General features: G+C 40.5%; 1 protein-coding gene across 8 annotated transcripts in view; it reads right to left on the bottom strand.

Annotated features, from left to right (window-relative positions):
* Window positions 1-22911, bottom strand: part of CNST (consortin, connexin sorting protein) — a 107291-nt gene that overhangs the window by 37736 nt on the left and 46644 nt on the right. For all 8 annotated transcript variants that reach the window (XM_073338302.1, XM_073338303.1, XM_073338306.1 and 5 more), the window contains 3 exons: window positions 10691-10896; window positions 4434-4464; window positions 265-351 (listed from right to left, as the gene is read on the bottom strand). In XM_073338302.1, the coding sequence (XP_073194403.1) occupies window positions 265-351; window positions 4434-4464; window positions 10691-10896 (324 nt within the window). The remainder of the gene's footprint in view (window positions 1-264; window positions 352-4433; window positions 4465-10690; window positions 10897-22911) is intronic.

Here is a 22911-nt window from a genome sequence, read left to right as displayed (position 1 = left end):
ATTCAAAGTATAGAAACTGACCAAGACAAAGAATGATCCCTTAAGCATGCCTTTTCTTCACAAAGACGACAAGAGAAAAATCCAAGGAAAGAATAATTTTCTCATGACAGGCTCTTAAAGGTTCTGGTGAAAAAGCTACTTTTGTTTTTGCAACACAGTATTGACTAGAAAAATATTTGTTTTATTATTTAGAAAGAACAAGTTCCATAAGCTTATCTAAAAGATAACTCTCCTCTCCACCACATTAGAACAGACTGTACTTACCCCACTGCTCCTGAATGGAAGAAAGATTTGCAAGTAGCTGCTCATGATATAGTCGTTCAAGCTGAATGAACTTCATTGCCTTCTCATCTGAATGGAAGGTTAAAGAGAAATACAGATACAGACAGACATATTGGGATATACTTATATCTGATACCACATTCAAAAGGACATAGTCTAGTTCTATGACTGAAACCTGATACATCCATTTTTGTACTTGTGTGAGTGGTTATATGGTCAGCACTCTAATAGACTTGAATAAATTATTAAACTAAACAAAAACTGAAAAAGAGTTGAAAATATATCTTCCTAAAAGCAGCATGTAAGATTCTTTTATTACATTATCATCTCTTTCCACAAAGTTTGACCCCGAGAAAGCATATTTGATCAACAATGAGTCTAAGTGCAGGTACATTATACATTTTTGTGTTAACTTACTTATTGAAAAAAAAAAATCACCCCAAAAGCAAAGACAAGCATTACTACACTCAAAGACAGAACCACTCACATCCAAAGACATCAAGTGCATTTCCTCTGTGTTTTGAACAGCACTAAGCATACTGTAGAACAGGGGTCGGTAACCGGCAGCATGAGAGCTGATTTTTAGTGGCACTCTGCTGCCTGCCGGGATCCTAGCCGCCAGCCCTGCTCAGCCCACTGCTGGCCTGGATGGACGAAACCCCGGGCTGGCCGTGGGTTGAGCAGCTCAGCGCGCTGCCAGTCTGGGGTTCCATCTGCCACCCATGCTGCTGGTCTGGGGTTCTGTCTGCCGGCCCCACTCAGCCCGCTGCCGGACTGGGGTTCTGTCCATCTAGGCCTGCAGTGGGCTGAGCAGGGCTGGAGGCCGGAACCCCAGCTGGAAGGGGCTGGCGGACGGAACCCCAGACCGGCAGCGTGCTGAGCTGCTCAGCTCGCTGCCGGTCTGGGGTTCCATCCGCTGGACCCTGCCAGCCGGGGTCCCGGCCGCCGACCCTGCTCATCCGGCTGCCAGTTGGGGGTTCTGTCGGGGGGCCCCTGCAAATGTAAAATTTATTACTGGCAAGCGAAACCTTAAATTAATGAAGACGTGGCACACAACTTCCCAAAGATTGCCGACCCCTGCTGTAGAAGCTTAACCAATAATAATAAAGTAGCACTTGGAGGCAATTTATCTCTTCCCAAAGAACACATCTTCACCAAAAACCTGTTAGACAAAACACAGGGCATAACTTTAAAGGACTGCAAGCATTTTGATTTCCCCTTCTTAGGACAAGGACTTCTAATACAATACTTTGTTTGCACATTTGTTTGCAGTAAGGTGTGAACAGCCACCAGCAAAAGTTACTCCTCAGACAATCTATTTTTGAAGTATGAAGGGGTCTCATTTTTTGTGAAATATTTTGAGATTATGCTGACCATTCCTCCAGAGCAGGTGCTTGGGGTGGCACAGTTCTAGGGGCGGCATTCCGGTGCCGGCCATGCCGCCCCTAGGAATATGCCCCCACCGCCCTAACTCGCCTCCACTCCGCCTCCACCTGCTCCCCTGACTACGCCGCCATCGCCACCCCGCTTCTCCCCCCTCCCTCCCAGGCTTGCAGCGCAGAAAACAGCTGTTTGGAGCGGCAAGCCTGGGAGGGAGGGAGGAGAAGCCAAGCGGCGGCACGCTCGGGGAGGGAGGCGGTGGTGGAGCAGATGTGAGCTGGGGCGGGGAGCGGTTCCTCTACCCCCCCCGTTACTTCCTGCGCTCCCCTCCCACCACTCACCTCTGCTCTGCCTGCTCCCCTGAACACACTGCCTCTCCCTCGCCTGAGAGGGACGGGGGAGAAGCAGAGCAGCGGCGTGTTCAGGGGAGCAGGCGGAGCGGAGGTGAGCAAGGGTGGGGAGTTGTGGGGGGGAGCCGCAAGAAGCCGGGGGGGGGGGAAATGTGGTATGCCCGGGGGAGGAGGTGGGGCTGGGGATTTGGGGAAGGGGTTGAGAAGGGGCGGAGCCGGGGTGTACACCAAAAAAAGTGGGGGTGGCCAAAAATGTTTTTGCTTGGGGCAGCAAAAATCCTAGAGCCGGCCCTGCATTCCTCCTTTACCAACCATCTCTTTCCCCCCCTCTGCAGGGCCTTCACTGTGTCTGCAAATGCGTTCTAAAAGCTGTATACTTTCCTACTAATTCTTCTCCTGCCAAGCAGTATGAAGTTAGCTAACACTCATTCCATTTTAAACCACCTCTTGCCAGGTGTTTACACATTCAGCTATTTCAAATTCCATTTGGCAATATACTGGAGATGAAAACAGAGTGAATCAGGTTCTGAGTATATAGACACAATATTTGCATTATTTATACCAAATAAAATACTATAGTAACCACCATAAAGATACAAGAAGTACTTGCTCTTTTTACTAACTATGGGATACAAATGACAAACAAACAGCACTAAAGGAGTTCATATTCCTTGCCTTGTATAAACTTAGTAGAAAATAAAACACAGAACACAGCAATTGCCTTATTGGATCAGACCAATGGCACATTTAATCCGGTATCCTGTCTCCACTGATTGTTAATATCAGATTCTTCAGAAGAAGGTTTAAAATCCCTATCATGAATAATTATGCAAGAGTACAGTTAGGGGTAAATTCTTTCCTAATTCCACAGAGTTAATGGTTGCAAGAGCTGTTATCCCTTACAAATATTTATTATAGTTAGCACAATTTTACCTACCCTTACTATTGATATAAATGTCTAATCCATTCTAAATTCTTTGCCCCACTGTCTCGTGGCATTGAGTTAGACAGCTTCACTAAGCATAGTGTTAAAAACATATTTCCTTTGACTAGCTTTCAATGTATTGCTTTTCAATTAAAGCAACGTTCTTCTAGCAATGTATTGCTTTTCAATTAAAGCAACGTTCTTCTAGTATGAAATGTGAGCACCCATGTGGTTTTCGCTATACTGTACTTCTGTCAAGTTTGCTCTAAACTAAATAGTCCTAATCTTTTAATCTCACTGACAAATATTTCCCATGCCTCTACATTTTCATTTATTTTCTTTCTTTCTTATCCCTTTTTCAGATGGGATGACCAAAAGTAATGCTCAAGGTGGTGACATACATTCTATTTTAAATACTAGCTTTACAGTATTTTCAGAATTATTCTTTATCCCTTTCTAAATACAGTTTAATATCACTTGGGCTAGATTTCCATATTTGGAAGAATACTTTCTGAAACTTGTAAAATCTTGTATTTTGCTATTTAATCATAATGATTTTTAAATTGCCTGCTTTATTTTTTGTTTAAGGATATGCATAAGTTCCATGAGTAATGTGATACACTTAAGTAGCCTCCACACCCATACTAAGGATATATATTTCTTAGCTTTCATCTTTAGGTTCTAAAGAGTTTCCAAGTTTTTTGAAAAACCATACTTCCTAAAGTATAACATCACAGCATTAGGTTTTAGTATGATCAATCCTCCTAGGATGAAATTAACTTAGATTATGTTATAGTCACCATGACTGGCTCAACTTCTGGAATCAAGTCCTGTGTATTATTTAGGAACAGGTCAAGAGTAACCTCTCCCCATGTGTGCCCCAGAACTAGCTGTTCCGAGAAGCAACTGTCTGTGGTTTGAGAAACTATTAAACTAAACTGTATGCCTATGTAACATAAAATCATACGTAATTGTTTTGCTTTTGTTACCCGCAAGTTCTCCTTCAACACTGTGCACTAGTTATCATTATCCTGATGCAGAGGTCAGTAGAACACACACACACACACAAGGCCCACCATCACTACAGTAGTATTTTTATAAATTAGGATATATATCCTATTTGGATAAGGCATATTCTTAATGCCTAATACTCAGAAGAGGATTTCTCATGTAAAACAGTTGATTTCTTTGAAGCATATAACTGTTTTGCTTATGTCTTTGTTTCTGGCAGGCATTACCAATTATATCAGTACAGCTTTGGGAAAGGGGATTTATTTCTTTACTTGTACTCCAGCTAGCTGGCTCAGAAAACACAGCAGAAAGCACATATTGTAGGCTTACTCATGTATAAAACATGGCATGTTCACCTTTTCCTAACCCTCATCCACAGCCTGTGAACCATCAAAGTCAGTTTTCCTTTCAAATTTTTATTATGATGCCACTTTACTTTTTTTTACAAAATGGAGCACTGTTAATTTTGATCAATGAAAGGATACATTCCTCCTCCTGAAAATAGGCCTCAGCTATCTGTAAAGGAAAAAGAAAATAATGTTTAACATCACGATTCTTTGATTCTTTATTATAGTCATGCATGTATAATATTATCTTAATTTTTAAGAGTTCATATTTTATTTGTATACATTTGCTCTATGTTAAAACTAGACATAAAAGTTGTTATTCCAGGAAAGGTTTTTTAAAAGGAAAATCAAATCATTTTACAAACAAAAAACACAAAAACCCCATCCACTATATTCATTTTAAGACAAACAGATATATTTCAAAAAAGTTATACTTTGCAGACGAATATTTGGTCTTTGAGATTAACCAAGTGAGTAGGAAACAATAAATACTGACAAGACCATACAAGTAGCAAATATAACTCCTTGTTCTTATATTCACGGAAACCGATAAGCCCAAACGTTAGTTGGGTTCTAGATCTTTTAAACTGATAGGTTTTTATGCTTAAGTGATTATACAACAAAGAGCTTTATATTAAGGCATTCTAGATGGTGCACATTTCTACTTACATGCAAGGGATGAGAGTATGAATTCTCTTATCAGATATTACTCCCTCAGGACTGCAGGAAGTAAGATCATTGCAGAGAGGGAATTCTTGAGTAATGCTACAGCACAATCTGCTAAAAGGTGAAATGGGGAACACTCTTTCTGAAGGGCCAGTGTCCTGACTTATCATGCAAGAGCAATTTTTGGATAGAGAACTTTAAAGGTGTGGTGTTGGGGGGGGGTGGGGGGGTGGAAATGCAGCCTGTCACAGACCACAGATATAACTACTCTCCTCTTTAGGTCCCTTTCACAGCACTGTGAACTCCAAACATTTGAAAATCATGAGTTGGGCCTCAAAAAAAATTGCAAGATTAAAAATTAAAAAAAAACAGGTCTTTTTTATTTGTCTTCTAGTTTTTGAGTTTATAGATGACAGTCAAGCTTTTTTCTGCAACTACACAGGCCAGAAACTTTTTTTTTTTTTTTTTTTTTAAATGAAAGCTGAAATCCTCATGAAAAGCTCAGGATTTCAGGACCTGGGGCTTTAAGAAAAGTATCAATTATTGCCAGACTTCTGATAAAAAATTTTTCTGCAGGAAACAGAAAGGACCAACTACAGGACCCATGTGGAAGAGCATCTACCCATCTTTCCTCAATTCACTAAGCCCGGGGTCTTGAGATCCAAAAAAACTTCAACATGACAGCAGGCACAAAATGAAGCCAGATGGCAGCTCTATGACCTGCATTATAGATTTTATGAGGTAGAACCAACTTACGTCTTTTCCCCTTTTAATGACATTGCTGTAACAGAAGGGGTTAAACATGACCTTTAAGTGACAGTTCTGCCAAAGGAAAACAATGAGAAACATAGAGACACAGCATTTAAAGACTGTTCTACCAGATCTAGGCTGACCTAACCCATGCGTGTCAGAACAAACAAAAAGCTATCTGGCAGATAGATACAGAAGGCTAGTGAACTTTGCCTGTTCCATATACAATCCACAGTACCATTTCAGGTTTAATTTGGAAATCAAAACATTGCCAAGGACAGGTACCGGTAAAAATTAAGTAAGGAGGGAAGACTGATTATTTGAAGTAATATTTCAGAAGATCATGTAAAAATGTTTAAGAAAGGTTAGATTAGTCTATTGGAGAGACATGGGCTCAAAATAAGCAGAGGAAAAACAGAGTATATAGTATTTAATTTCTTGAAACTAAAGGGACAGACAATACTGAAAATGCAAAGTTTCAAGTATCTGGTTTCCAGAATCCAGGAAAATGTGGAAATGGATGATGAAATGAGAGCTTCAATAAAAGCGTGGCTCAAATGGGGAGAGATAATTGGTTTAGCATGTGACAGGAAGATTAAAAGGGAAAGTCTATAAAACCATGGTCCGTTTGGTTTTAATGTCTGGTGCTAAGTGTTAGGCAACAAAGAAGAAACATGAGCAAATAATCTGTTCCACAGAAATGCAACGGTTGAGGTAGATGAATGGTATAAGTAAGAAAGACCACACAAGGAATGTGTATGTTAGAGATATACTCAAATTAACACCCATAAACAAAAAATTAGGAAGTGCAGGCTGAGATGGTTTGGTCATGTAAAGCACAGTACTGAGAAACTCCACCAAGAAAAAAAAGACAGACCAGTCAACCCAAGAAGAAGTGGGGGGATGTCATAAAGGAAGACAGGTCAGTACGTAATATGATAGAGGATACGGCATTGAACGAGTACTTTGGAGGGAGAGGACTCATAGAGCAGACCCCATTTGATGGGATTAATGCAAGAAAGAAAAAAAAGAAGAGGTTAGATTCACCTCTAATCTTTGAAACTCAACCAGCCTATAACCTGAAGCTAAATACCAGAGTGATGGCCATCATCTCAGCCAATGCACTGAGGACTAAAGTGGAGATCTCCAGAGCTAAAAGCATGAGGTGCTACAGCTGCAGCTAAAGAGCTAAGACTTCCCAGCTTGGGGCACAAATAACTCTTATCTTCTGTAGTTTGGCACAGAAGGGGACCAACAATATTCACCAGTGAGTTACCATGAGAAACTTTCCATATCAAAACATGGACATGGAAATAAAACCAAGATATAGTATCAGTGTAGTCTTCACAAAACTAATTTTTTAAATGCCGAGTTTACTAGAATGGGTATGTTACTGATTATGTAGCAATGGACTTTCAATTGGTACTGGAAAGCCAGAACTGCAAGTATTTAGCAGCAGCCGAACTCCCAGACAAATAGCCTGAATGCCATAGTAGGATAGGTGTAGAATATAGCAAGTATTTTTGCTTGCCCAAGGTACAAAGCAAGTCAGTGGCAGAACTTGGGTTACAAATTGGGTGTTCCTGGCACGCAGTCCTACTCGTCTATTCTGAGCCAACATCTCCAAAGGGGAATTGACAGATGAATTCTAAGACTCATATTTTTGTATATTCTGGCTGCTGCCTGGAATGGTAGTCCCAGAAATTCCTGGAACAACTCAAGGACCATTTATATTTTTTGTCTTCTAATGGCAGAAACAAATTATGTGCACACTCCTAGAAATCTGAAAAGCATGTTCTGGGGTTAAACATCAAAGGATAATTTTCTGCTTAATTAAACTTAATCCTTATTACACCCTCTAGAATACTGATGCCTGGAAAAAAATTATTGTAAGCTTTTTATTATACCATTCTGAATTTTAATGCTTTAGTGATTCTGTAATACAGCAGTTGGTTTTAAATTGCACTTGTTCATATGAAATAAAAAGGTGATTAAAATTAATTCTATACTGGGTGAACAGTTGTGAGACGTTACGGCTCATCATATTAGAAAATGATAGAAACACATTACATATACAAGTTATTGGCAGGCTGTATTAGTAAATCAGGCCCTTCATGACAGATTAATCCATTCCAAAGAAGATGATGCTCTAATTACTGCTCATTTCACAAGAAAAGAACAAGCTTTGTTCTCCAACCATTTGATTTTTTCCAGCTTAATAAAAATATACTATGGCCAACATGTCAAGTACTTATTGACTTTCTTTCAACCATTTTATTAGGGTTTGTTTCACTTGTCTCAGGAAGGACGGTTGGTCTTGTGGTTAGGACACATGGCTGGGAGTCAGGAAACAGATTCTATTCTCAGTTCTGCCAGAGGCTTCCTGCATGACTTTGAAAGAATCTGCCTCTTTGTACCTCAATTGGGGAGAACAACAACTAGAATTTACCTGCTTCCATACTCACAGAGGTGTTGTGAGGATAAATTAATTAATATATGTAAAGCACTTTGAGATCTCTGCACTATTTACACTGCCTTCTTTATATGGTGTTGATATTCACGAGCCAGCACAAAACTTAGAGACTGTTTCAGGCAAGAGACTAAATTAGTGCTAACAAAGTTTCACATACATAATTAATGCAAGGAAATAGAAACTTTTCACTAAAGCACCATTTTTTAAAAATTGAAAAATTCCACTGCTAATGTAAACTGCCAGTAAAATATTTATTTTTTAATGTAAAATATATTTATGGAACCTGACACCTATTTTATTTATTACTCATTTTGATAATTTATATGACTGACAACAAGAGGCAATGCAGCAGCAAAGGAACCACTATTCCGCAGAAATCAGCTGAAGAGCAGTTTCAAATGAGAACACTGTTTTCAACAACGGTGGCAAAAGAATAAGTCCATCAAGTAGCACTGTCAGACACTATAAGAAAAAGGAAGCTAAAGTGATCCCCTCAAAATACATCCTTCTGGTCAATATGTAGAGCAGGGGATCGGCAACCTTCAGCACACGGCCCACCAGGGTAAGCCCCCTGGCGGGCCGGGCCAGTTTGTTTATCTGCTGCGTCCGCAGGTTCAGCTGATCGCGGCTCCCACTGACCGTAGTTTGCCATTCCAGGCCAATGGGGGCTGCGAGAAGTGGCACGGGCCAAAGGATGTGCTTACCGTGGGAGGGCCACATGCCGAAGGTTGCCGATTCCTGATGTAGAGCCAACATTCAGCAAACCAACACTGTTGAACTGTGTATTGTAGTTCAAAAGATCCTAGCCACATATCTATGCTACATTAAAGTCACACTTCCAGTCACCCTTTGCAGGGGAGCAAAGCCACTAGCCTGTTGGTAGAAATAAACAGCTGTACATCAATTCTCACTTATTTTTCAAATCCACAGCTATACATCTTACAACACTGCCTATTCTCTTGGCCTAATGTAGAGCTAAGATAGTGACTGCACTATGTCAGGTTACATGGAAGAAGAATCAGCAGCACATATTAATGGAATAAAAACTACCTTCAACTGAGTAAGAGTGATCCTTATGATACATACATTAAGCTAGGTCTGCAATAAGAGTATTTCCAGATTAAAATGCTATTTAGAGAACCAATTACTTATACCAATGTCTAATCTTTTCATGATTTTAAAGGAATGTGTCCCCCCTAAACTGTGTGTAACCAACTCTGGGATAGGGCTGCCAACTTTCTAATTGCACAAAACCAAAACCTTTGCCCTGCCCTCGATCCCACCCCTTCTCCAAGGCCCCATTCCCTCTATGCCCCCTTCTCTCTGCCCAACCCTCACTCACTTTCACTGGGCTGGGACAGCAGATTGGGGTGCAGCTGGGAGTGCGGGCTCCGGGGTGGGGCTAGAAATGAGGGGTTCAGGAGCAGGCTCAGGGCTGGGGCAGAGGGGTGGTCTCTGGCTGGGGGTGTGGGCTCTGGGGTGGGGCTGGGGATGGGGATGAGGGAGGGAGTTCGGGTGGGGGAGGGAGCTCAGGAGTGGGACAAGGGGTTGGGGTGCAGGAGGAGGTGTGAGGTGCAGGCTCCAGGAGGGGACTCAGGGTTGAGGTAGGGGTGCTGGGAGGGTGAGGGCGGGGGTGAAGGGTGCAGGCTCTGGAAGGGAGTTAGGGTGCGAGAGAGGGTTCCAACCTGGGGCAAAGGGTTGGGATGCAGGAGGGGGTGTGGAGTCTGGGAGGGAGTTAGGGTGCGGGAGGGGGTTCCAACCTAGAGCAAGGGGTCTGGGTGCGGGCTCTAGCCAGGCACCGCTGGTCAGAGGCACAGTGGGGCTAAGACAGGCTCCTTGCCTGCCCTGGCTCCGCATGGCTCCCGGAAACAGCTGGAATGTCCAGCTCCTAGGCAGAGGTGCCAGTGAGCTCCATGTACTACCCATGCCCACAGGTGCCATCCCACAACTCCCAGCCAACAGCAGCTGCAGAGCCAGCGCTCAGGATGGGGGCAGCATGCAGAGCCCCTGTGGCCGCCCATGCACCTAGGAGCCAGCCATGCCAGCCACTTACGGGAGCTGTGCGGAGCCAGGACAGGCAGGGAGCCTGCTTTTCCCCGCTGCGCTGTCAACCGGACTTTTAGTGGCCTGGTCAGCAGTGCTGACTGGAGCCACCAGGGTCCCTTTTCAACAGTGCTCTGGTCGAAAACTGGGTGTCTGGCAACTACTCTGGGACCATATCCATAAAAAAAGGTGTGGTTTAACATGTCTATACTAAGATTTTAACACAAGGTAATTTGCAGTTTTAACATGTACTAGATAGTTAAGGAAAACCTCCCCCTTAGGGTTTTCCTGAACCACATAACATATCTTAAAAACTACAAATTCACTTGTCTACAGTAGGACTTTCGCATGTGTTACCTAAAACGTGTTAAAGTATTTTTTATTTCCAGCGACGACACGTTCTAGGACAAAAAATAGTATAAAAATATAATCACATGTAACAACATGCTGATACACGGGATACCTGATGGAGACACAGAGGGAGTATCCTCGAGTCCATCCGTTCAAACTCTTCTCGAAGCATGGAAAAAAGGGACTGCAAAGTCTGTTTTTGTTGCTTTTGCTGATAGTTCACATTTGTCTCATCAGCATCGTCATAATGAACTGAGTCTGTAGCTTTAAGGAGAGCATTCTCTTTCTTGAGTGCTGTGGTGTCCACTGAAGGAACTCCTTTAAATGGAAACAAATATCTAGGTTAGGATGCAAGTATTACTAGGAAACTGAAAACAAAGCTGCCGGTCTTGTTAAAGTCAGGTGTAACAGATGGACTGACACTGATGCAGGACTCTATTTAAGAAACACTAACACACTTCATGCATTTTTTCATAGTTATAACTAAAGGGGTGCTGTGGTCCAATTTGGAAAAATATTGAACCAGTTAAAACTGTTCTACATAATTCAGAAAGAGATTAGTGGCCTGAATGACTTCATATAGCGAAGGCTATGACACTTTCTATAGTAATCCTGATTTTGACCCCTTTGAACATTTTCTAAAACTTCCTTTTGAAAAGTATCAGGTGTGGCCTTGGTCCAAAGAGGCATTTTTGTTGTTGGAAGTTTGAGATTGATTAATTTCGGAGACCTGGCACTTAAAAGACTTCTAACTTTTTGGTGGGCTCGTAACTCAAAAATGGCTTAGTTTAAAAATTTCAAAGTTGTTTTGAACATTAGCCTTCATAAACAACAGGCTGATGGCATTTACTATGGCTGATGGCATTTCCCCCCTCCTCTCACTATTAAAGGGCCCCTTCTGACACTTTGGGAGCAACATGAAGGACTCTGCAGATGCAACTTCCCTGAGAGGTTCTGGGGAAGTTAAGAGCAATATATAATTGCAGAGCTTGTAAATTCAGTTTGATAAATAGCTATGATTATTTAAGCATTAAGAAGTTATTCACAGTGCATAAACAGCATTTATGAACTCTGCAGATGGCAGGACTTGTAGGAGAGAGAGATACAGTTCCCTCACACAAATTCCATCAGCACTGCATCTCACTTATGTTCAATTCCCTGCTAAACTAGGAAGGAAACCGAGCAGAGATCTCCTAGTTCCCTACGTTAATATCTCACCTCATCATTCACTGGAGCTGGGTGCCTTTAAGTTCCACAAAAATCTTTAGGAATTTGGTATTTAGCAAGCTCAATTGTACATTTATAATAGCTAAAAACTTTGTTTTATGGCCCACTCGCTGAAATAAATTATATAAATAAATAAACCAGGTGCAAATTTGAATGTAGATTAAGCCTTAGCAAGGCAACCAATTCCTCAGCTATCCTAGCCACATTCTAAGTTTGAAGTCTGCAATTTTTGAGCTATTAAGTCTCTCTTTATAAATGGAAAGATTAGTTTTTTCCTTCATCAATAACTCAAACAGCTAAAGAGATTTTTCTCAAACTTTCCAAATTAACAAAACAACCATGAGACCAAGACTCAGCCTAAAAGAGAAAAAAATTCAGTCACTGTACTATGCCTATTTTTTCTTTTGGCGAATACAGAACAATGGCTCATCCAATAAGGAAGACACTCTTTGCTTGCATATCCTGCCTTTGGGGAAGGATGGCAGCAGAAATGGAAATTTACACAATTTTTCTCAGAAAGGAGATCCACTTTGGTTTTTGAATCACCCCTCTACGGGATGATTCAAAATAAAAAGGGATTACAGATGGTACCACAGCAGTTACTTAAAAATGCACAGCTAGTGCCACAAATGAAACCTTTGAAGCACAGTTCCAAGTGGACAAATGTCCAAATATAAAGAGAGAAAATTATGATTTGCATGTTTGTTTGTTTTTAAATCCTAACAAAGAGGTAAAGGGCTGATTAGGCTTGGAGACTAAGCTACCATTCACCTCTTAAATTCACGAGCACACAGAAGGCTTTGGCTTCCATTGCTGCCAATCACTCACGTTTTTCATTAATGTTTAAAAAGTCACACTTAAAATAATTTGAGAAATATGGCAAGTCTGTTGCTTTACAATGACTAAAAGTTGTACTCTACATATTGACTACCATAACTTTCTTAAAATACATGCTTATAATAAAACAAGCAGAAAGGCTCTTTGATACTGGAATTAAATAAAGTCTCAGCCATGTACACAACATGACTGATGTAATTTAAAGCAAAACAGATGAGTAATCAGAGTCCTGAATAAATGAGGTACACAGTAATGACGTATAGACTATTTTTAGTACTGGCATTTAAAAAAAACCCCAAAAACATCCCTGAGGTGTTTTCAAAAATTTTTAGGCAACAACTCAAGAAGTATACCTCATCTACGATATAAACTTGAATATATTGATTCATGGCTGGAATGTGCTTCGTAAACTTTGGTCATGGTTGTTTAACTTTCAGAAACCCCTAAAACTGTCTGAAAGCCAGTTTGTGCGAGTTTATGAACCTTCTCTATTTTAAAACTGCAAGACTGAGTACCAGCACATTTGGTGGCTGTGCTCCAAGCTGTCACCAGTTCTGTAATTGCTGTGCTTTGACCCTGGTTCCTTCTAAACTTTGGAAGCTGGCAGTTTGCAGGCCCTCCTTGTGTTCTCTGCCTGTGGAACCACATAATGGTGGTTCAGGGATAGAGTGTAAAGCTCAAGAAGTGCTGTCTGTGTTCCCACAAGGATCCCTCTTTTCCACGTACAGTTGCTAAACCTTCTTCCCTGCCTAAGTTACTCAAGACAGGAATACTAATAATCTCTATAGGTGGATACATACATGGGGCTTACTGCCCTCCAAAATATGAGTGTAACTTAATACTGCCTCTCCTGTATAAATTTGTGCCTGTGCTTTTCAACTATTAATTCATGCCTGTTTTCAGCCAGATTTGGTCCAAACATTTTTACTGAGGGATACATTAGAGATGGAACCAACACTGTTTCAAAAGAATAGTTTTCTGTTCAGAACTTTGTCATGTAATCATTAACTATGTTTTCTCCTGTTTCTGAATATTGCTTTCAACTTCAGCAAACCTTTACTCCCGAAGAAATGTCATACTTCAGACTACACTTCTTAACTACATATTCTCGAGTTAAAGGTGATCTATAAAGCACAACATGAGCTCTGAGTAAACCATACTCTGCAATTGCTGTCATGGAAAAATGACATTTTAATGAAACCACTGTGGCATCCTTGTTATTAAATTCATTTAGAAAGTATGTTTCAGATCCGCAAGCAGCCATACTGTGACTCACTTTTGGCCAAATTCTACCCTCCAAGTTGCTCCACTGTAATTCTGAAGTAATTCAACTAAAGTCAGTGGAGTTCTGATTTACACCAGTGTAACTGAAGGCAGAATCAGTGCCTTTTTTAGCAGTATAAGCCAGAGCCTTTATCTGTGGCTGAAGCATTTCAGTCATTTGTGTATGTGGTGTAGGGAGGCTGCTTGGGTTCCCCTTTTCATTTTTTTCTCCCCATTTTAGAAGTGTTCCCCTTGCTCTCCTGCCCCCAACCTAGGAAGACCAAATGTAACTTCCTAATATTCAAAGAGTTCATTCACAAGTTCTCCTTATTCTCTGAGGCTGAACTTTCCAGAGTTCTAAACTATTGTTACTTCTAGTGCAAGGAACAGAGCTTAATTCTAAATTGTATTTCCATTTGCAAAACTGCAACACATCACTAGTGGATGGTAGCAATGGCCCACATTACAGGCCTTTCAGTGCAAAAACAAATTCATTATAACTAAGTGAAATGTACTTTTAAAAAATTTGTTACATTTTTAAATTAAATGTAAAAATTAACAGCGATCCAATCGCCGAATGGACAGACAATAAGGTGTTGATTCTACAACCAATTTATATTGAATAAGCCTGATGAAATTAATGGGTCTCAGACTCAATGAGAATATACATTCTGATCACTGGTCCCTAACCAGCTAAAACTTCAAATGTGGTAGTCCAAGATGAAAATATGGCTGTCCCAATCCTGAAGCTGTGGTTTCATGCTCTTAACTAAATTTAAATAAAATATTGTTGCTGCTGAGATTGTCTGGAAGCATTTTTCTAAATTCTGCTTTCTCCCTTTAGGGTACTGTGCCTAGGTCTTATTTGTATTCTCTTCTTTTCAGTGTGCCTGACACCCATTTGGTAATAAGTTTTGTTTTGTCCTTGCTTTAGTATACAACATAAAATGCCCCTACCACCACCTGTCTGAGAATGCAAGTCAGAGCTGCCACTATGAAATATTTTATTTTGGCTACCTAAATAATATTATGGATAATGTCCATCTGTTTTAATATAGATTTGATTATATTGAACAGCACTAGTCTACTCCTCCACTAGTGCTTCCAGTTGCTGGTGTTAGGAGCACACCGTGACTCTGTCCATGTTATGTTTCCTGGTCCTCGTGCAATACCTGGGTAAAATAGTCTAGAAAATGGTCAATTTGTTTAGTGCTATAATGGGCTGATGCTTTTTTTTTTTTTTTTTAAATCAGAAGGCCTTTGTTTAGATTCAAAGTAGTCAAACCACATAAATAGTGGTGGTTTTAGCCTGGTGATTCTGGCATCCATATTTTCAACGGCATCTTCAGACATATCTAGATAGATCTGATTTCTCTGCAGCTTTACTTTTAGAGACCCAGAAGTCTTTACTCCATCAATTTGCCAACACAAAAGATAAGTTTTCACACATAAGGACCAAGTTTATCTTTCACTGCAGTGGTGATCAAGTTCATCAAGACACAAAATGTGCTCATCTTCATCTCCCCAAGAATGCCTTTAACTTCAGCTGCATCAGTCCCTGACTCAGTTTCTGCCATATATTTCAACTAGGTTATATTCAAATGATGACCAGTGCCTTCAGTGCTCTGGTTTGATTAGAACTCAGCATTCATGATGGATACCTCCCAAATAGTTCAGTTACAGGAAACAACTTGCAGTAGCTGTCATCTTTTGGGACTTCACTGGTATATAGTGAAAATGTACTTCAAAATAAATTCAAACTTGTTAAAGATAGGGATATTTTCTGAGGTCCATGATGGCAAGTTCAAAGTTGTAGTTGGCTAAGCACACCACACTAACAGGAAAAGTGTCTTGTCTAAACTTGGCCTGCGCACCACACCGGATTTTAACATTGAGATGGAAGAAAACAAAGTAAGAGAGGATACAGCCGTGGGTAGGAGAATGGACATAAGGAGGAAGGGTAGTGTACATACCAGTCTAATGCTGGTGATACTGGCGGTAGAATGTCTGTGCCTAATCGGGTAAAGAATGTGAGCGAGGCCAAACAGCAACAATTAAGATGTTTGTACACCAATGCGAGGAGCCTAGGTAACAAAATGGAGGAACTAGAGCTACTGGTGCAGGAAGTGAAGCCAGATATTCTAGGGATACAGAAACATGGTGGAATAGTCGTCATGACTGGACTACAGCTATTGAAGGGTACGTGCTGTTTAGGAAAGACAGAAATAAAGGTAAAGGTGGTGGTGTAGCATTGTATATCCATGATGAGGTAGAATGTAAAGAAATAAGAAGCAATGGAACGGATCAGACAGAGTCCGTCTGGGCAAAAAATCACATTGGGGAAGAAAACTGCTAGAGCCTCCCCTGTGATAGTGCTTGGGGTGTGCTATAGACTGCTGGGATCCAATCTGGATAAGGACAGAAACCTCTAACGTTTTTAGTGAAGTAAATACTAATGGGAATTGTGTGATCATGGGAGACTAACTTCCCAGATATAGACTGGAGGACAAGTGCTAGTAATAATAATAGGGCTCAGACTTTCCTAGGTGCAATAGCTGATGGATTCCTTCATCAAGTAGTTGCTTAACCAACAAGAGGGGATGCCATTTTAGATTTGGTTTGGGGGAGTAGTGAGGATCTCATAGAAGAAATGGTTGTAGGGGACAACCTTGGTTGAAGTGATCATGAGCTCATTCAGTTTGAACTGAATGGAAGGATAAACAAAAATAAATCTTTCAAAAGGGGTGACTTTCAAAAATTAAGGAAATTAGTTAGGGAAGTGAATTGGACTGAAGAACTTATGGATCTAAATGCAGAGGAGGCCTGGGATTAATTCAAGTCAAAGTTGCAGAAGCTATCGGAAGCCTACATCCCAAGAAAGGGGGAAAAATTCATAAGCAGGAGTTGTAGACCAAGCTGGATGAGCAAGCATCGCAGAGAGGTGATTAAGAAAAAGCAGAAAGCATACAGGGAGTGGAAGATGGGAAGGATCAGCAAGGAAAGCTACCTTACTGAGGTCAGAACATGTAGGGATAAAGTGAGAATGGCTAAAAGTCAAGTAGAGTTGGACCTTGCAGAGGGAATTAAAACCAATAGTAAAAGGTTCTGTAGCCATATAGATTCATAGATATTAAGGTCAGAAGGGACAATTATGATCATCTAGTCTGACCTCCTGCACAATGCAGGCCACAGAATCTCACCCACCCACTCCTGCGAAAAACCTCTCACCTATGTCTGAGCTATTGAAGTCCTCAAATCGTGGTTTAAAGACTTCAAGGAGCAGAGAATCCTCCAGCAAGTGACCTGTGCCCATGCTACAGAGGAAAGCAAAAAATCTCCAGGGCAATATAAATAAGAAGAAAACAAAGAAAGAAGAAGTGGGATCGCTAAACACTGAGGATGGAGTGGAGGTTAAGGATAATCTAGGTATGACCCAATATCTAAACAAATACTTTGTCTCAGTCTTTAATAAGGCTAATGAGGACCTTAGGGACGATGGTAGCATGACAAATGGGAATGAGGATACAGAGGTAGATATTACCATATCCGAGGTAGAAGCGAAACTCAAACAGCTTAATGGGACTAAATCGGGGGGCCCAGATAATCTTCATCCAAGAATATTAAAGGAATTGGCACATGAAATTGCAAGTCCATTAGCAAGAATTTTTAAGGAATCTGTAAACTCAGGGGTTGTACTGTATGACTGGAGAATTGCTTACGTAGTTCCTATTTTTAAGAAAGGGAAAAAAAAGTGATCCGGGTAACTACAGGCCTGTTAGTTTGACATCTGTAGAATGCAAGGTCTTGGAAAAAATTTTGAAGGCGCAAGTAGTTAAGGACATTGAGGTCAATGGCAAATGGGACAAAATACAACATGGTTTTACAAAAGGTAGATCATGCCAAACCAACCTGATCTCCTTCTTTGAGAAGGTAACAGATTTTTTAGTCAAAGGAAATGCAGTGGATCTAATTTACCTCGATTTCAGTAAGGCATTTGATCTGATGCCACATGGGGAATTAATAAATTGGAAAAGATGGGGATCAATATGAAAATTGAAAGGTGGATAAGGAACTGGTTAAAGGGGAGACTACAGCAGGTCATACTGAAAGGTGAACTGTCAGGCTAGAGGGAGGTTACCAGTGGAGTTCCTCAGGGATCGGTTTTGGGACCAATCTTATTTAATCTTTTTATTACTGACCTCGGCACAAAAAGTGGGAATGTGCTAATAAAGTTTGCAGATGACACGAAGCTGGGAAGTATTGCCAATTCAGAGAAGGCAATATTCAGAGAAGGCAACACCGGGATATCACACAGGAAGATCTGGATGATCTTGTAAACTGGAGTAATAGTAATAGGATGAAATTTAATAGTGAGAAGAATAAGGTCATACATTTAGGGATTAATAACAAGAATTTATGTTATAAGCTGTGGACACATCAACTGGAAGTAATGGAGGAGGAGAAGGACCTCGGAGTATTGGTTGACCACAGGATGACTATGAGCCGCCAATGTGATATCGCCATGAAAAAAACTCATGTGGTCTTGGGACGCATCAGGCGAGGTATTTCCAGTAGAGATAAGGAGGTGTTAGTACCGTTATACAAGGCACTGGTGAGACCTCATCTGGAATATTGTGTGCAGTTCTGGTCTCCCATGTTTAAGGAGGATGAATTCAAACTGGAACAGGTACAGAGAAGGGCTACTAGAATGATCCGAGGAATGGAAAACCTGTCTTATGAAAGAAGACTCAAGGAGCTTGGCTTGTTTAGCCTAACCAAAAGAAGGCTGAGGGGAGATATGATTGCTCTCTATAAATATACCAGAGCGATAAATACCGGAGAGGGAGACGAATTATTTAAGCTTAGTACCAATGTGGACACAAGAACAAATGGAGATAAACTGGCCGTCAGGAAGTTTAGACTTGAAATTAGATGAAGGTTTCTAACCATCAGAGGAGTGAAGTTCTGGAACAGCCTTCCAAGGGAAACAATGGGGACAAAAGACCTATCTGGCTTCAAGATTAAGCTTGATAAGTTTAAGGAGGAGATGGTATGATGGGATAACATGAATTTGGCAATTAATTGATCTTCAACTATTAGTGGTAGTTACTCCCAATGGCCTGTGATGGGATGTTAGATGGGGTGGGATCTGAGTTACTACAGAGAATTCTTTCCTGGGTATCTGGCTGGTGAATCTTGCCCACATGTTCAGGGTTTAGCTAATCGCCATATTTGGGGTCGGGAAGGAATTTTCCTCCAGGGCAGATTGCAAGAGGCCCTGGGGGGTTTTCGCCTTCCTCTGCAGCATGGGGCACAGATCACTTGCTGGATGATTCTCTGAACCTTGAAGTCTTTAAACCATAATTTGAGGACTTCAATAGCTCAGACATAGGTGAGAGGTTTATTGCAGGAGTGGGTGGGTGAGATTCTGTGGCCTGCATTGTGCAGGAGGTCAGACTAGATGATCATAATGGTCCCTTCTAACCTTAATGTCTATGAGTCTATATGAATAGCTCCTATTCACTGCTGCACCATCTAAATTCAGGCCAAATAGATTTGATTTTTTTTTTCCCCAGCCTGAAGGAGAAATAGCTTGATCAGTTTTTACAGTGTATGTATAGAACTTAGTTTGGAAAAAATATGAACAAGAGGATGTATTTAGTGTATAATTTATCAAAGACTGCCATGAGTAGGAAAGCTAATATGAATTGCACCAAGCTGTGTATTATCTCAAGTGTACCATACAATGGCATTTTACAGCATTTGGTTACAATTGTGCCAGGACTGATCTTTTGGAAATGCAACAAAATAACTCCATAAGGAATAGGAATAATTCTAGAGTTCTTCCTTTGTAAATTTATGTTCCATAGACCTTACTTTTAAGCAGCTGACACTCATGAATCATCATTGCTATTGCACTGAAATTATGGAGGCTCATCAAATGCAATCTGACTATAAATACCCATCAGGATTTCAGTTCCCTCACTTATAAGCTGCATCATCTCCTTAATCAGTATATCCTGCTCAACCAATTTTGAATATATTAATATTACAGCTAATATTAAACTTAGTATTGCTGTGTGACAATATTCTGCCAATGGAATAGGAAAAGAACCTACAAGAGATTCCGGATGCAAAGCAGATGTCTGAGTTTGAAGATCTGCATTGGATAATTCACACAAAAGTCTCTAATGTAGCAATCCTAGTGGTCACTTGTTTGCCATTCTAAGAGCCTAATTCTAGGGATAGTTTACTGTGAACATATACAGAAACATTTATAATACTTTGTGCTTCTAGAAGCAATGTTCACAGACTCTTAAAGCACTATACCAAAGGCAGATATGATCTCCATTTTACAACTGGGAAAACTCAGTCACACAATGGAAGATGAACTTCCCTAAAGTCATGCAGCACATCAATGGTAGAGTCCCAATGAAAACACAGGCTTCTTACTCCCACTGCATTGCTCTAAGCACCAGACCAAGGAGATGGATACTGTGGTGGTGGAAGTCAAATTTCAGTTTTCTAGGACAACATAATAGCAATGTTTAAAAATAACATACCCATTTGACTTGTCACCTTTGTTTTTAGGGAAATAAGAAAAGGAGATTGACTCAGACCTGAACATCAGTGCTTCAGAAGAGGTGACTTCTTTAAAAGCTTCCTCTCCCTCCCCCCAGGCTTGAAAATCTATTCCATACGTATGAGTCAAGACCAACTTGCCCATGATTTCTTAACAGGAGAAAAAATATTTATAACTTGCTTCCTATGTCTTTTCCCCTTGACAACTCCCCTTTCAATTTTTATAGAGCCTTCTCTTCCTCTCTACATGCTGTGTTTCCACTTGGTAGCTTGGTTTCCTATTCTGTTTCCACTGCTCTTACATGTAGAGGGACACCCAGGTAGTAGAAACAATGAGGATAAAAATACAAAAAAGCTAATTGGATTGTTTTCAGTGTGATAAAAAAAGAAGAAGAAATTCCATTTTATTCAAGCATTTCCCTCTATTTTTTTTTGCAACAGAAATACTGCTGCATTGTGACAGGGCATGAGAACCAGAGCGTGAAACTGACTAAAACAAGGGGCATAATTGGGGTGAAAAGTAAATTAAAATTTCAATTTTGGGTTTTCATTTTTCATAATCTTAGGTGTTATCAGTAAAATAAGGATTTTGTTTTCAAGCTTCTGATTTTTAAACCTGACTATGTTTCTAATCCTTTGTGGAGTTTTGCCATTTTTGCAGCTAGACAGCTCATTCATCCCTATAGTGGCATTCTATGCCTCTATACTTCTTTCAGCGAATTTAGTACATTTATGCTTTCTCTACAAAGCATTCTCTGTTTTTGCCTGATAACATTGCTATTTTATTATGAATATCCTGTTTTACTGCTATTTATTACGCATATCCTGCGTTTTGGAGTCATTTTGTATTAGCTGACTGCATACAGCCTTTAAAGAGAATATGAATGAAAGGGCCAATTTTGCTCCATTGTAGTCAGTGGATGTTCTGCACTCTGTGGGTCTATCAAGAGCAAGTGTGAGACTTGTCAAAGCAGAAAACAGTCTTCCTGGGGACTGGCCCATGCCTACACACTATTCCTAATAAGAATTGAGAATGGCTGTAAACCTTAACTGCCTTCTGGACAAAAGAAAAAAGCTGTAAGCTTCACCACTGTTTTCTCATAACGATTTTACTACAATAAATATTATCAATAGAGAAATATAAAAATAAAACCCTCTTTCAATGCAGAGAAAGGAGGAGAGCACTGAAGAGTGAGACTATATTTAGTTTACCTGCTGGAATAATATAATTTTGTAAGGCACTCAGTACTACGGCAATGAGTCTGGGAGAAAAGCCTAGGATCATAGCTTTTTTTTACCGGGAGGCCTTCCTTTATGGCAAAATGGAAGGGGCGGCCCTGAACAATAGGGGTAAGGGAATTATTTTCTGATATAATAGGAGGCCACAGCATAGAACTACTGAGCTAGGTAGACTAAACAGGCAGAATTCAAGGGGAGCCAGATCAGGCCATAAGTGAATACCATTTCCCTTTTTCTCCAGTACAAGAGGCTCACTTATAACTGTTTCCCCTAATTCAACCCATTACTTATTTATTTACATTGTTCAAACGTTGTCCTGACTTTTAACCTACATTCTGATGTTTTACTTCTTGGCCAAACACTAGAGCTGTGTGAGGTATGTTTATACAACAATCTCAAAGCAAGGGGACTAACAGGCAACTGGGGAAAAATTAATATCTGTTCTTTCCAGTTCAAATCTAGGCTGCTGACTGAAATTAAATGAACTGCACTCATTCTGCTCTCTGGAATCAGAGCAAATGCAGAGCTGAAAAACCTCACAGGAAAATGAAACCCACATGTATTTCACTTTATCTGACCAAAAGTGAAAAAAAATAGTCAGATTAATGTACTGTAAAAAGTAGTTGTTATATGCAGAGCTAGAGCCATTTAGATAAAGAAGCAAGTGCTCCTCGGTTTAGCGACAGACTCCATGACCCAGTGCAATCATGCCAAAGAAACATACTCAGATCTGGCTTCTCCCTAGAAAGATCTCATGGAACACCCCAGCACAACAGACCTATTATAATCATATGTACATTGCTGATTATTGAAACAAATGTGGTGAACTTGTACCAATTGTAGGACTTTGTGTCATGGGCTCCCAAAAACACCCCCGGATATGTCTATGACATGGCTTGGAACTCTCATAAAAAAACTCTTCAGGATCCTGCACATTCAGACAAACCAAACAGCAGGGCTCTAGTACTATTCTCGATCTTGTACGACTTTGTCAAGGTTCCTTCTCCACTCTGAACTCTAGGGTACAGATGTGCGGACCTGCATGAAAACCCCCGAAGCTTACTTTTACCAGCTTAGGTTAAAACTTCCCCAAGGTACAAATTAATTTTATCCTTTGTCCTTGGAATAACCACTGCCACCACCAAACTCTAACTGGGTTCCTGAAAAAACGGAGTTTGGACACAT

This window comes from Lepidochelys kempii, chromosome 3 (assembly GCF_965140265.1).
Source record: "Lepidochelys kempii isolate rLepKem1 chromosome 3, rLepKem1.hap2, whole genome shotgun sequence".
Taxonomy (NCBI): domain Eukaryota; kingdom Metazoa; phylum Chordata; order Testudines; family Cheloniidae; genus Lepidochelys; species Lepidochelys kempii.
The sequence above is the reverse complement of the archived record's forward strand: the minus strand, read 5'-3'. Positions and strand labels throughout refer to the sequence as shown.